Source organism: Prunus avium, chromosome 8 (genome assembly GCF_965620075.1).
Source record: "Prunus avium chromosome 8, drPruAviu1.hap1.1, whole genome shotgun sequence".
NCBI lineage: Eukaryota > Viridiplantae > Streptophyta > Magnoliopsida > Rosales > Rosaceae > Prunus > Prunus avium.
Window position 1 is genome coordinate 39,026,910 of NC_142291.1, and position 14,481 is coordinate 39,041,390.

The 14,481-nt window shown below is 35.6% G+C and overlaps 1 protein-coding gene across 1 annotated transcript; it reads left to right on the forward strand.

The window, feature by feature from the left end:
• The first annotated feature begins 1,504 nt into the window (after positions 1-1,504).
• On the forward strand, positions 1,505-13,627 carry LOC110749811 (uncharacterized). Its single transcript, XM_088245905.1, has 25 exons — positions 1,505-1,637; positions 3,322-3,419; positions 3,506-3,673; positions 4,315-4,412; positions 4,536-4,611; positions 4,734-4,793; positions 4,868-5,085; positions 5,175-5,271; positions 5,377-5,463; positions 6,599-6,657; positions 6,853-6,944; positions 7,029-7,106; positions 8,360-8,505; positions 8,597-8,779; positions 10,645-10,698; positions 10,827-10,908; positions 11,002-11,234; positions 11,326-11,407; positions 11,578-11,759; positions 12,273-12,354; positions 12,444-12,679; positions 12,778-12,831; positions 12,885-12,972; positions 13,074-13,243; positions 13,381-13,627. Exons 1-25 carry the CDS (start codon positions 1,505-1,507, stop codon positions 13,429-13,431), a joined length of 2,907 nt encoding a protein of 968 aa, XP_088102031.1. The 3' UTR covers positions 13,432-13,627.
• Positions 13,628-14,481: the final 854 nt, after the last annotated feature.

The following is a 14,481-nucleotide window of genomic DNA, read 5'->3' on the forward strand; positions in this document are numbered from 1 at the left end:
CTTCTGATTTCAAAATGTTATATGATTTCTTCAACAATGCACTGTTAGCATTCCCTGCATGATAGCAAGTTTGCTATGATATTATATGTCACAACCTTTTTTTTCATCCAAGCGATATGGGGTCAGAGGGTTTTTCTCAATCACAATAAAAAATGCTATGGGGGTTTGAACTTAAACCACGACTCTACATTTTCATTGACGTTGGCAATCTCACAACCTTATTCTTAATTGTTATAGAACCTTATCTATGATTATAAATTGCCATAAATTTTTCTTAGTTTGGGCATCCACGAGACTTATTTTGTATGCCCAAAATTTATTTTATATTTATATGCAAATATTCCCCCCACCACAAATAGTCCCTTATTTTTGCTTATAAATGGCTTGTGGCAAACAAGACGCTTTTAGCATTATAAATTGAAAAAGGAAAGATAAATAAAAGTGTTTAAGAAGCTTAATTACAATAGAAACCCAATTAATTAAGGTCTTCCCTTCTAATGGCAGATTATGGTTAGTCTACTGATAAGCTGACTTTTTTCATTTTTTGAGTCTTTTGATTTTGCTCACGTCACGTTGGTGGTACCAAAAGAATGTTTGACAATAGATGTTGGATTGGGACCATCGTTTGATTGGAACCAAAAGAATAAAGCGGATAAGACAAATGGTGGGGCCCACGCACGAGTCTCAGGCACTTGTTGCGTGAGGCTCCTCGTAAACGTAGTAAAATCAAACAGAGTCTCTTTTACCTGTCCATTGAAGAGCTTTGCTATCCCAATGTTGGCGATTAAAAAGTTAAAAAGCTTACTCTTCTCTTTAGCCTTTTTACCCCCTCATCATTTGTCTTAGTATTATTTGTATGCACAAAGTTTATTTTATATTTATATGTAAATCTTCACCCCCACCACAAGTTGGTTATTTTAGCTTATAAATGAAATGTGCCAAACAAGACGCTTTTAGCATTATTTATTGAAAAAGGACAAATAAATGAAAGTGTTTAAAAAGCTTAATTACAATAGAAACCCAATTAACGTTTCCTCATGGTAGATTATGGTCAATCTAATGATAAGCTGACCTTTTTTCTTTTTGGTAATTTATAAGTTGACTCTTTTCTTTTTTGCTATGGCTGGTGCCTGGTGGGGTACCTTGAATATTATATTCTATCTAATGTTTGACAATAGTTGTTGTCTTGGAACTATATAGTTCGATTGGAACCAAAAGTGAGAGAGAGAGAGAGAGAAAAGTTGATAAGACAAATGGAAGAGCACACGAACAAATCTCCAGACTCATGCACTTGTTGCGTGACATTTCTCACAGAAGGAGTAAAAATTCAGATCTACAATGCTATTGGCTGGCAGATTTAACCTCAGTGTTTTTTTGACGGTGAAGTACATTTTTTACCTTTTTACGTGACCATTTGTACAATGAACGAGCTCAGCTCATTTATATATCAAACAAGTCTATTTGAAATTGGGAAACTAAAATACGGCTTAAGACAGAGACCGCCATGGAAGCAGCGAACAACAACGCGAGCCAGAACCGAGTTGAGAACGGCGAAGCAGGACGTCGACGGATACGCAATCCACTGATTCTCACCACCGGCGCCGGCGCCAGAGGCATGAATGACAATATTGACTGGCGTAACTCTCTCTTTCTCTCGCTCTCACTCTCACTCTCACTCTCACTCTCACACTCACTTTCACACACGCGCACGACACAAAACGCACATTGTATCTGTTTTTGGTCCTGTTTTGTGTTGCTGATCCTTTGTTGTTCTCCATTGCATTTGTTTTTTACTAGATTTCATTTATAATAGCAATAATTTTTTTTTGGATTGGATGAGCCTTTACTGTTCTCCATTGCATCTGTTTTTTACTAGATTTCATTTATAATAGCAATAATTTTTTTTGGATTGGATGAGCCTTTATTGTTCTCCATTGCATCTGTTTTTTACTAGATTTCATTTATAATAGCAATTTTTTTTGGATTGGATGAGCCTTTTTGTGTTGCTGAGCCTTTATTAATTGTTCTCCATTGCATCTGTTTTTTACTAGATTTCATTTATAATAGCAATTTTTTTTTGGATTGGATGAGCCTTTTTGTGTTGCTGAGCCTTTATTGTTCTCCATTGCATCTTTTTTTACTAGATTTCATTTATAATAGAAATTTTATTTTGGATTGGATGAGCCTCACAAAACTCATGTAGAAAAAAAAGAAAATTATAAACGGCATTGAGCAATCCTAGATATTTTTTCAGTGGTTTGCAGCTTCAGTGTCAAATGAATTTTCAATGGCATTTTTTCAATGAATTTTCAATGGACTTATTCCAATGGATTTTCAATGGATTTTTTTCAATGAATTACATGAGGTAAAGTATAGAAGCTCAATTGTTAATGTCATAATATATATTCAGCTAGCTCAACTTTGAATCTTGAATCCCTATTTGCAAAAGTTAGGTTTTCGTGTTACAAATCATATGGAAAAATGCAAGCTGTGTTCATAGTAATGGACAACTCGACTACAGTAAATTTCTCAATTTGAACATGCTTTTATTGAAAATCTCCAACAAGTTAGCTTTTATTCAAAAATATACATAAGATCCTTTAATTAACCAAGCTGATCTGGCTTGCTCAGTTACACATGCTCAGAAGTTGTATGCAGTTTTTCGCTACACACTTGTCCCACTGTTCTAATGAATCTGTTAGTGTCCATTACTGGCATGTCATTCACTCTAACAGATTCATTAGAAGTTGTATGCAGATTCATAGTATCCATTACTGGCATGTCATTCACACTAACAGATTCATAATATCCATTACTGACATGGAGGGAAGTTTTTCGCTACAGTCTAATGAAAAGAAAAACTGCATGCATACAACTTCTGATTTTGAAAACTAAGCTTTGAGCATGGCATTATCATTATGCAGTAGATTATGCAATGTTTATGCACATTTAAGATCATGAAGATATAATGCCTCCTACTGAGAATCTTCCCTATATTTAATTTTTCTGCAGTTTTCCTTGAACTCATAATCTTCCTTATAATTCTTTCTCCTCCATACTTTTATCTTCCCACACTAAATAGATAATTCATTGTTATGTGTAATGTATTGGATTTTGTTCAATGTTTGGTTGAATGACCACCTTACCAATCTTTGCATCAATATATTCTATTTTTATTTCCATTTCCCCTCCCTGTATATTATTATATTTAGTCTTGTCTATTTTTTCTCTTCCCACACGCTATTTCAAGTGGTTTTAATTCATGCTATTAGGTATTGAATAACTAACAATATTTACATAAAACTATTTGATGGAATGCAGATACTTCCATAGCTTTGGGTTTCCAGCATTTCCTGGTGATGCTAGGAACAACTGCCCTCATCCCATCTATCCTAGTCCCGATATTGGGTGGCGGCCATGTAAGATTTGCATAAAATAGTACATCATGTTTTGCTCATATGTGTATAGCAATTTTAATAGAAGTTGTTTTATTTTGTGTGAATAGGAGGAGAAAGCTACACTGATCCAGACCATCCTTCTTGTTTCTGGCATCAGTACCTTATTGCAGAGCTGGTTTGGCAGTCGCTTGCCAGTGGTCATGGGAGGCTCCTACGCCTTTATTATCCCTGCTATATCTGCTTCCGTTAGGTTCCGGACAGAGGAACCACATCTGGTAAGTTTTGTTTTTATTCTGAATTTGATACCATACTTCGTTGACTGAGTGATAAATTTTCAAACTATATCACACTCACACTCTCTCAAAGACAAGAATAAAGAAAGCACGTGTTTTTTAGAATGTTTATTTCTCTGATTATTCCTTAGCATTCCCTTTTTGAAAACAACACACTTACAACTCTTTTTTTTGGTCTTAACACACTTACAACTCTATTTAAAGAGTTTACAAACACACACTGTGGTACATCTAGAATCACACATTTGATTACAGAATTATTAAATTAAACCACTATATAAAGCAATCATTAAAAATGCAAAAGTGGTCTTTGTGGCTTATCACCTCACGGAGTGCATATTGTGGACATCAAACTATCATAGTGCAAGAGGCAATTTGCTTTGTTTATTTAGACACTATCACAATGCATGAGGCACTTGATTTATTTATTACAACAAGTTCATATTCCTTGTTCTTTTCTTTTTCTTCTTATATGATGTTTAAGCATTCATTTTATAACTGTAGGTTTGATAGTTCATCATGGAACTGTTCTTAATCTATTAACAGTTTCACTTAATCTTTATATGCTGACATCAAATTCTATTCTTACATCCGTTTTTGTGTTGTGCGATTGTCTTTTTCAGAGGTTTATATATAGTATGAGAGCTATACAGGGAGCTCTTCTACTTGCATCACTCTTCCATGTTCTTGTTGGAGTCTTCATCATGCCAACTTTTGGGAGGTAGGTTGTGATAATAAATTCAATCCTATATTGCACGAGTACTAACACACCTTCCCTATTGGTCAAATTAGAAGTCATTTCTTTTAAAAAAAATAACGTGGTATTAATGTTGATTTGTTGTAGACTATTGAGCCCGTTGACTACCATACCTGTAGTGATGCTAGTCGGACTTGGTATGTTCGTTTATGGGTTCCCTCAGGTAATGATGATGAAACCCTTTTTGCTTCTTAACCCTTTTGTTTTTTTAAAAAAATTCAAATTCTTCCTTTGTACCTTTTGTTTTTAATAGATAACATTATTTTTTACTAATTAATGGTGCAGTTGGGCACTTGTGCCGTAGTCGGACTTCCCACATTGGCGACGCTATTTTTCATAGCACAGGTAAGTAGCACCTTTAATAATCCTTTTCTTGAATTGAACTTCAACGGCTAATGCAACAGTGAATTGTGTTGCAGTGCCTCCCCTATCTTGTGTCCAGATCTAGAGAAGAACAATGTAACAGATTTAGCTTTCTTCGTTACTTGAGGGCAAACCCAAATGAAATTCAACGATTTGCACTGCTGTTCTTAGTACCCTTTGTGTGGCCATTTGCAGTAATTATGTCTACTGCATATGGTCATACTCATAGCAGTTGCCGCGTTCATTTGTCTGGACTTTTCAGCGGCGCTCATGGGTAAATTCTACTTTGAGCTTCTATACTTTATCTCTTGTTGTAAGTTTGGAAGTAGTATGACATTAACAATTGTGCATTTCTAAATACAGATTTTGGATCCCAAATCTATTTCAGTGGGGTTCTCCCACTCTTGATATTCGAGATGTGGTTCCCATGGTGGTTGCTGTTTTGATTTCCGCTATTGAGGTAAGATAATCCTATGCTAATGTGATTTAAGATATTGCATCCTTTTTTCGGAGTGATATTTCAGTTGCATTGACATAGTTTTTCTCTTGTAATTTTGAACTGCAGTCTACAGGCACTTTTTTGGTGGCATCGAGGTACGGGTTGGCCACCCCTCCTCCACCTTTTGTTCTCCGTCGAGGAGTTATATGGCAGGTATATACCAACCCTCTGTGATATCTCCCATCAAACTCCCAACACCTTATTTCTCCATCTCTCAGCCTCATGATTTCTCTCTCCATTGGCTAAAACCCCAATTACCTTCCTCTGGGATTTATTAATACTTTTGATAAAAAAGAAAGTAGAGGATCAAACTATCAATCAACAGCCCCCATTGCTCCCTCCTGCGATGTTTTCACGAAGTAGATTCGATCTTGTAAAATAAGATCATGGTCTTCGTCGTGAGATGAAGCTCCCGGGGATCAAGCGTCTCTTTCTGTTTCTCACCCATTTTGAATTTTTCCTGCTGTTTGGTTGGTTGTTTGCATAATCCGATTGTTTTCTATACTCTGAATTCGAACTGTGATTTTTTATTTGCTTTGTTAAGTCGTTTCCAAAAGGAAGATCAAGCTGATGAGATGGTTTTCTCTTATTATTTTACTTGAAACTATGAGCTTCTTACTAAATAATTTGTTTTTCCCCAATTTCTCTCTTGGTTGTGTGATGAAGATGTTCAATCTGAGCTTCTCTCTGTATTTCTTCTTTTTCTTTTTGCATTTTACAATTTTTGTTTGGCTGCATTTTCTGCATAATTCAACTGAATTTTATACAAGCACAGCAACAATTTGCTTGACTAATTTGATTCTTAACTTTTCTGTTTGGCTGAATTTGTATTTTATATATCTGAATTCGAACTGTGTTTTTGAATTCCTTTGGTCACTTTAATTATTTCCTATGCTTTTAACTATTATACAATTTGTCTAAAGAGTTGGACTTAAAAAACATTGTATAAGATATCATACATACAATAATGTCTTATGATAATTTGATATTATGATAAAAAGCACTTTTTATTTTGGTAGCCAAAATGTTCGATAAAATATCAAAAGCACTTCTATATAGTATAAAAGTGCTTTTATATACAACATCTAAACAACAAACCGCTTCTTTATAGAAGCGCTATTGCCATAAGTGCTACTAGTAGAAGCGCTCCCAAACAAGCTCTCTACTAATTACTAGTTTAGGATTTTTCCAAGTGATCATTGCATTGCCTTTTAAGTTTTTTAATATAACAAGTAAATGTCTCATGTGAAAGTTGCTAAAATACTAACTTAGTTTGTAATGCTTTCAGGGCATAGGCACCTTATTAGCGGGGGTTTTCGGCACAGGGATTGGCTTTACAGCATCAGTGTAATCATTTAACTTTTATTGTAGCCTTGATATTGTTGACTAGTTTGTGGTAATCATATTTAGGTGTAGGCCTTGTAGCACTCACTAATTCTGTTCTTTTTTTTTTAATCATGGTTGCCAATGTGAATATATATATATATATATATATATATATATATATATCTGTATATGTGATGTAATATTCTGTTTTTCTAGTGAAAATGCCGGGCTACTAGGATTGACCAGGCAAGGAAGCAGGCGAGTCGTACAAATTGCCGCTGCATTTATGATTGGCTTCTCTATATTAGGTATAGAGTTTCAACTTATATATGTTAGAAGGCAAGAGCTTTTCAAGTTTGTACAAAGTCACTAATTTAGTTGATCCTTCACAGGAAAGTTTGCTGCATTTGTTGCTTCTTTGTCATTGCCAATTGTGGGAGCAGTGTATTGTCTCCTCTATCCATATATGGGTATGTATTTGTTTCAATGTGAATGTTAGCCTCTGCTTCCTTATGTTTCTTTAGCATTGATATTGCCTTGCTTCTTGTTTGCATCTTCCTTGTGCTTCTTTATCATTGCTATTGCCTTGGTTGTTATTAGCCTCTGCTTCCTTGTGTTTCTTCAGCTTTCTCCTTGGACTTCCATTAATATTTGACTTTTTCTTTCCCACAAAAGAACTCTTGTTGTTGCTTCCATTCACCCTATTACTCTGTACTTAGGTATTATTCCTCTGTTCCACAACACCATGTTCTTGTTGCTGCTTATCCACAACCTGAGCAGCCTCCTCCTTCTCCAACCCCAGCTCGTTATTGTTACCATGGTCTTTTTCAGTTCAAGTCTAAAGTATCTTCCCCTTCCTTGGTAACGGTGGCCTCTCATCCCAAAAACCGCCTTAAGCCCTTTGTTGATCATGATTGGCCTCCATTTTTAATATTTCCTTTTTCTTCTATTGCCTTGGTTCTTATTAGCCTCTGCTTCCTTACGTTTCTTCAGCTTTCTCCTTGGACTTCCGTTAATATTTGACTTTTTCTTTCCCACAAAAGAACTCTTGTTGTTGCTTCCATTCACCCTATTACTCTGTACTTAGGTATTATTCCCCTGTTCCACAACACCATGTTCTTGTTGCTTGCTTATCCACAACCTGAGCCTCCTCCTCGTTCTCCAACCCCAGCTCGTTATTGTTACCATGGTCTTTTTCAGTTCAAGTCTAAAGTAAATTCCCGTAACCGTGGCCTCTCATCCCAAAAATCGCCTTAAGCCCTTTGTTGGTCATGATTGGCCTTCATTTTTAATATATCCTTTTTCTTCTATTGCCTTGGTTGTTATTAGCCTCTGCTTCCTTGTGTTTCTTCAGCTTTCTCCTTGGTCTTCCATTAATATTTGACTTTTTCTTTCCCACAAAAGAACTCTTGTTGTTGTTCCATTCACCCTATTACTCTGTACTTAGGTATTATTCCCCTGTTCCACAACACCATGTTCTTGTTGCTGCTTATCCACAACCTGAGCCTCCTTAGTATCTTCCCCTTCTTTTTCAGCTCAAGTCTAAAGTATCTTCTCCAACCCCAGCTCGTTATTGTTACCATGGTCTTTTTCAGCTCAAGTCTAAAGTATCTTCCCCTTCCCGAAAACCGCCTTAAGCCCTTTGTTATCCATTTTTAATATTTCCTTTTTCTTCTACATTACTGACATAATTTTGGCATATATATATTGTGTGGGCTTGCAGTTTCTGGTGGTATGAGCTTCATCAGGTTCTGCAACCCTAATAGTTATAGAGTGAACTTCATACTAGGCTTTCCGGTGTTTTTGGGCATCTTTGTGGCTTCATACAGTCATGAGTCTCTCCTGATTTCTGTAGTGGGATCCTCATGGGTGAGTTGAGTAATAATAGTTATGTTTCATGTATTAAATCAAGAAGTATAATAACATGATTTTACATTTTTGTTGTTTTGATCACGTGCAGTGGAGCAACACTGTACAGCTTATTTGTTCATCTCCAGCTTTAGGGGCAGCAGCTGCTATCATCATGGATATCGTCGTGGATAAGGGAGACTTGGCACAATTCAGGGAGAGTGGAAGAATCTGGTGGGCACAATTCAGGGACATTGAAGATGATACCACTTCGTTCTATTCCTTACCTGAAAAGGTGCAGGTTTTTCTAAATTCCTTCACTGCAGTTCTAAATTCCTTCACTGCAATGGTGAGGGATTTGCGACTGTACTTAGGTCTTTGAGAGGGGATGGATGAGAGATGGTCATTATTTTCCAATTTACTCTTCTTTGTATAGAGAGAAACCACAAACCACTTAGCAACAAAAAGATAAAAAAGGAACAACACCACAAACAACAACAAAACGTCAGTCATTGTTTTACATACACACACACACCACACTTGAACACTTTCCCTGCCCTCTCGCAGAAAGAGTTCTTCTCTCCTCCCCCACCCCCCCTCCCTCTCTCTCTGATATAAGTAGCTGTTAGAAACCTGTAATTGACTATTACTGGAGCGTGTGAAGAGTGAAAAACAAAGTTGGTATTATGATCTCCATTTGTTCGACTCTTGTTTTCATTTCTTTTGTTTAGTCTGATATAAGTAGCCGTTAAATAACCTTCGTTATTGGAGCAAGTGAAAAGTGAAAAACAAACTTGGTATTATGCTACTCCTTTATTTGTTTGACCTGTTGTTTTGAATTCTTTTGTTTACATTTGAAGAACAAAAAAAACTTTAGGTACATATGTTGGATGCACATGTCTTAGTCAATGTAAGTATGAAAACTTAGGTGGATGAAAACCGTAGCTATCCTATGCACCACTTCAACTTAACTTTTGCTTAAGTGATGAAGATAGGGATTCAAGATTCAAATTGAGCTAGCTAATGAATTCCAAACAACAAGAGTTTCGTTTTTGAAAAGGCAAGAATCTTAAAAGTATGTAGCTGATGAATTCAGCTGAATTTTATTTCCTAAAATTAAATATTTTCTCACCAACAAAACAAAGCCTTTTTCTTTCACCAATATAAAATTCATTTTCCTTCAATGTTTTGATTCTGAAGCACCAATTAGGGAAAGGAAAAACATTTTAGGAAAATGAATCAAAACATTAAATTTTAGGGTTTCCTTTAACGTTTGACATGTCTCACAATCCCTAGAGGGTCTAGGAAAAAACTTACATATTTGACTCGATTTATAAGTTTTCTATGCATAAATTGGACAATTTATCAATTTTCTTTTCTGCACTCACGTAGAGTGGCATAAATTTCTCAACTCTGACAACAACAAAAAAGAGTAGATTCGAGGCATATAATTTCCCAACTCTGACAAAATCGGTTTTGTGTCCACTTTCAAATTACTTCACTTCACCAAATTAAAACCCTAAACCCTAAACGAGAAGAAGAATATTAGTTAATGGTAAGCAAATCTAAAATTGGCATATGAGATTTCCGTTCACTTTCCTTATTAGTTGCCGTCTATTCTTAACTTAAGCATGCACACCAAGAAGGGAAAGGATTTAAGATTCCTAAGAATTAGCGGTTTCCCTGGTGAAGGAAAACCGAACCTTAGAAATTCTAATAAAATACCAAAAACGGTCAGATTTATAATAAATGAGAAGAATTCATTAATGGTAGGAAAATAAAAAATTTCCATGTATATATGCAGTTTATTCTTAATCAGCAAGAAAGGAAAGGGTTTAAGATTCCTAAGACACAGGGGTTTCCTGGTGCAGCAAAGAAAGGGTTAGAAAATCTAATAACACACCCAAAAAAGGTTCAAAATATTATTAAAAAAGTAATATTGGCATATATTTTCTTATGTATAAATATGTCACAAATCACAATCTTCTCCCACATTATTTACTTTCTTCAACAACCCTAGTCATCTATTAGCTAGCTGGCTAGGGATTGTGAGACATGTCAAACGCAAAGTATACTGATGTGGCAGATGATCTTGGTCCCAACAACAATGCTCTTGCCCTTATAGATTATTTTGATGGCGATTTTATGTCTTACCCAAAGGAGGGTTCTACAATTTCATCAATGGAGAACCATCGTCTTCATCACGACACCCCCGTATGTATCAAGCTACTTGTTAATTATTAATTCTTCATTATATTATGACTGTATGTACTATATTAATTATAACACTGAATGCTACGTATCGATCTTTTTTCTAGAATTAATATGTTTGTTTGTTGCAGATTACTTATCATGTCGTGAAGGTGAACGTGGCTGACAATTTTCTGCTTTATAGAATAACAAGGAAGTTGGAGAAAATTGACGGTAAAAATTAATAAATAAACCTCTTTATTATAATTATGCGTGCAGTAAGTACAACTGAGTAAGTATATATCAATATGTGTATATCATATGTAGGAGTAAATTCGGTCTCAAAGGGGCTTTATGAAAGAAGGATAGGACGTTGGTGTATTTCAAAGATAACAGTTTGTGGCGATCATGTAGATCCAGTCACAATCATTCAGAAAATACTTAGGTATGCAGAGATTTTGTCCTACAAAATAGAAAAGAACCCTTGTGATGAAGCCTTTAACAACCATATTCAGAATGAAAAACCTGCCGCCGAGGACTTGAAAATTTTCTATTCTAAGGTAAGAAATTAACCAATAACCATGTCCTTATGTAGTTGTCAGTTGTCAGTTGTGATTTACCTACCCAATATATCTTCATGCCTTGTTTCAGATTTCTTATGCTGCGAAGGTCGTTAACTTGTGTTGTCTGGAACGCCTTCACAGAATAAAGATAAAGTTGAAGAAACTTGACGGTACGACTTTTTTTTTTATATTTTTATAATTGTATATATCGACTGGATTTTATTTTAGGTAAAATAATATATATGTGAATATATAATATATACTTTAATGAAAGAAGCGTCGATTTAAATTATGTTGGTACGGGTTTAATTTTTAAAATTTTGGGTTTGCATATACGTAGGAATAAATTGCGTGACAATGGATTATAATGGGAGGATAGAAGTTTCTGGTGATCATGTACATCCAGCCACACTGGAAGAGACAATAGAAAAGTATGCACAGATTGAGCTCCACAGAAAGGTCAAGGACAAACCTGTTGCTGCAGCACAAGGATTCAAGAAAAATAAAAACTTCCAATTTGAGGTAAGTAAGAAATTACCAAGACTTTGGTGTTCTCTGATCGTTTGATCAGCATGCATGTATATATGTAAGAAACTATACAACTCTAGCTTACATACATACCTATATACAGAAATTCTCATGTGCAGATGGTGCCAAGCATTTGGTACTGAGTGTCCTTCTCCGTTTTTAATAACAAAATGAACCAGACGTAGGACCAAACTGATAGTTAGCAGCATAAACAAAGAAGGATTTGTAAATGAGAAATACAAGTTTCCTATATTCATAGGAATCAATGGGAGAATTGAAAATTGCTCAAGTGGGTTGTTGGGCGTATACGGAAATTCTTCTATGTGGAAGTCCGAACGTTATTGCTATGTGGATGCCATGTATTTTCTACTACACTTCCCTGTTTTCTCCCTATTTACAATGGCATCCGCATGGTAATAATGTGCGGACATCTAAATGAGAGAATAAATGTGTTTGATATTTTATACAGTAACCATGCATTTATGTGTCCATATATGTTCCTTGTAGACTTGTGTTGTGAAGGTTCCAAGATATTGGATTATATCAAATCGCGAAAAAATAAAGAAAAAGTTGTTGCAGGAAATGAACGGTACAAATGAACTCTTTCATAATTAATATGCAAGCGTTATATGTATTGGTTCCGTTGATATTTAATCAGTTTTTGACTTTTTGGGGTAGGATTAAAAGCCATCACCATGAATGCACGAGAAAAGACGATAGCAGTTTCTGGTGATATTATAGACCCAACCAGAGTCATAGAGATAATATCAATGATTTGTAGGGCACATCGTCCAGAGCTTGTGTCCTACAACAAGAAGAATTCAGATCCTGCAGATCATCAAGAACAAGGTCGACCGATCAAGAATGATAAATTCCTTCAAGATGACACAAAATTATTCCCTGATTATCACGAGGTATATTAATTAATTATATTAACCTAATTGCTCTGGTGTTGTTTGATTGTTTGAGCATGCATGAAGTTAACTAATTAGCATGATGTTGATACTCGAAGGGTCTTATTGCTCTTCCATTGATGGAGAAGAAGCACCGTTTTGATGGTCCCGTGGTATGTATCTTGCTACGCCTCACCCCTTCATTTTACGCCTAAATTTAATTAAGTTATATATGTTCTTGCAGACTTGTGTTTTGAAGGTACAATGTTCAGGTTGTGTTGACGAAGTAAGGAAAACGTTGCACAAAATAAAAGGTGCACAAGTTTTTATTATTCATCAAAACTCTTCTTACTACTTATTGTTTTAATCAATACTCATATTTATATGTATTTATTTTCTATTTTTTGGGTTGTAGGAGTAAATTTCGTCTTCAGCTTCTCACGATTTGGATTTGATTGGAAGCTAAAAGTTTTTGGTGATATAGATGTACTCACAATCACAAACACAATATTGACAAAATACAAGAGATCAGTATTGCTTTCCGCCTACAATGACTGTCGTCACCCCAAAAAGAAACCAACTGGGGTAAGAAATTAACAAAGATTACACTGTGGTGCTCTTATTCAATTATAATTTGCATTATACATTTTTAACATATTAATGTTGCAAGTAGTTTCCACATGCTTTGATCTAATATAGAAAAGTATCTTTGTTTTGAACAGGTTTTGGAGCGACTGGTTTCCGCTTTCGAAACTTTGTGTGACGACTTTTGACTTCTTTGGATGATTATCATTTTGAGGAGAATTTATATATATATATAACCTTAGCTTTTTAGTCACATATGTCTCACTCCGTGTCACAAGTACCAAAACCTAGGTGGATGGAACCTTACCTATCCAAATTTCTATACACACATGTCAATTGAATTGAAATGATTTTTTTGATAAGGGAATGATTTCATTTAAATTACTCTAATATAAGGGAATGATTTCTTTTAAATTACTCTAATATATGGGAATGAGATGGAACTTAGGTGCAAGGGAAGGAACAATGCTTTAGTCAACTGTTTTAACCCACATATGCTACAATTGAATTGAATTTAAAATAAACAATAATAAATTAGTGAATTTTACTTGATCATAATTTAATATTCATAAACGTGTAATCACATAAATTAGTGGCGGTCCTAATTAAGGTTTTGGAGGCCCTGGTGGAACTACCAAAATGTGACCTTTGACTCCTTGGGTTGCATGATTGGTATGCTTTTCCAGACTCTCAGCCTTCCTGATCCAAACCATGCATGGAGATGAACCAAGAAGGTAGAGTTTCTTTGATCAAGGACTGACTATTATACATCAGAATCACAATCTTCTCCAACATTAGTTACTTTCTAGCTACGACTAACTAACATAATAGTCAGCAGCGCAGTCTATAATATTAGATAGCAAGCTAGGGAATATTGTGAGACATGTCAAACGCAAAGTGTACGGCTCTGGCAGTGAGGCAAACCGTAGCTATCCTATGGACCACTCCAAAACATAAAGGGTAAATGGTGGAAAACCCCCCTGGACTATTCGGCTTGTCGAAATGTCCACTCTGAAAAAAAAATTCAGCCAATTTAGCCTTCGTATTAAATTTAATCGCCAATTTCACCCCTGCCGTTAGGTTTTCCCCAATTCCATCCAAATGCCCGTCAAAAAAACCACGTGAGAAGCACGTGAGTCATCTGCTGAGGGTAATATCGTCCCTTCACACCTCAGCCCTCAGCCCCCAGCCCCCTTTGACTGATTCCTTCTCTGTAAACAGCCAAAAGTTGGAAAACT

Excerpts from the sequence above, each read along its gene's own strand:
- LOC110749811 (XM_088245905.1), top strand. The coding sequence starts at position 1,505 with ATGGAAGCAGCGAACAACAACGCGAGCCAGAACCGAGTTGAGAACGGC. Across the intron at positions 3,420-3,505 it reads CGATATTGGGTGGCGGCCAT|GAGGAGAAAGCTACACTGAT; the intron begins GTAAGATTTGCA and ends TTGTGTGAATAG. Across the intron at positions 5,272-5,376 it reads TTTTGATTTCCGCTATTGAG|TCTACAGGCACTTTTTTGGT; the intron begins GTAAGATAATCC and ends TTTGAACTGCAG.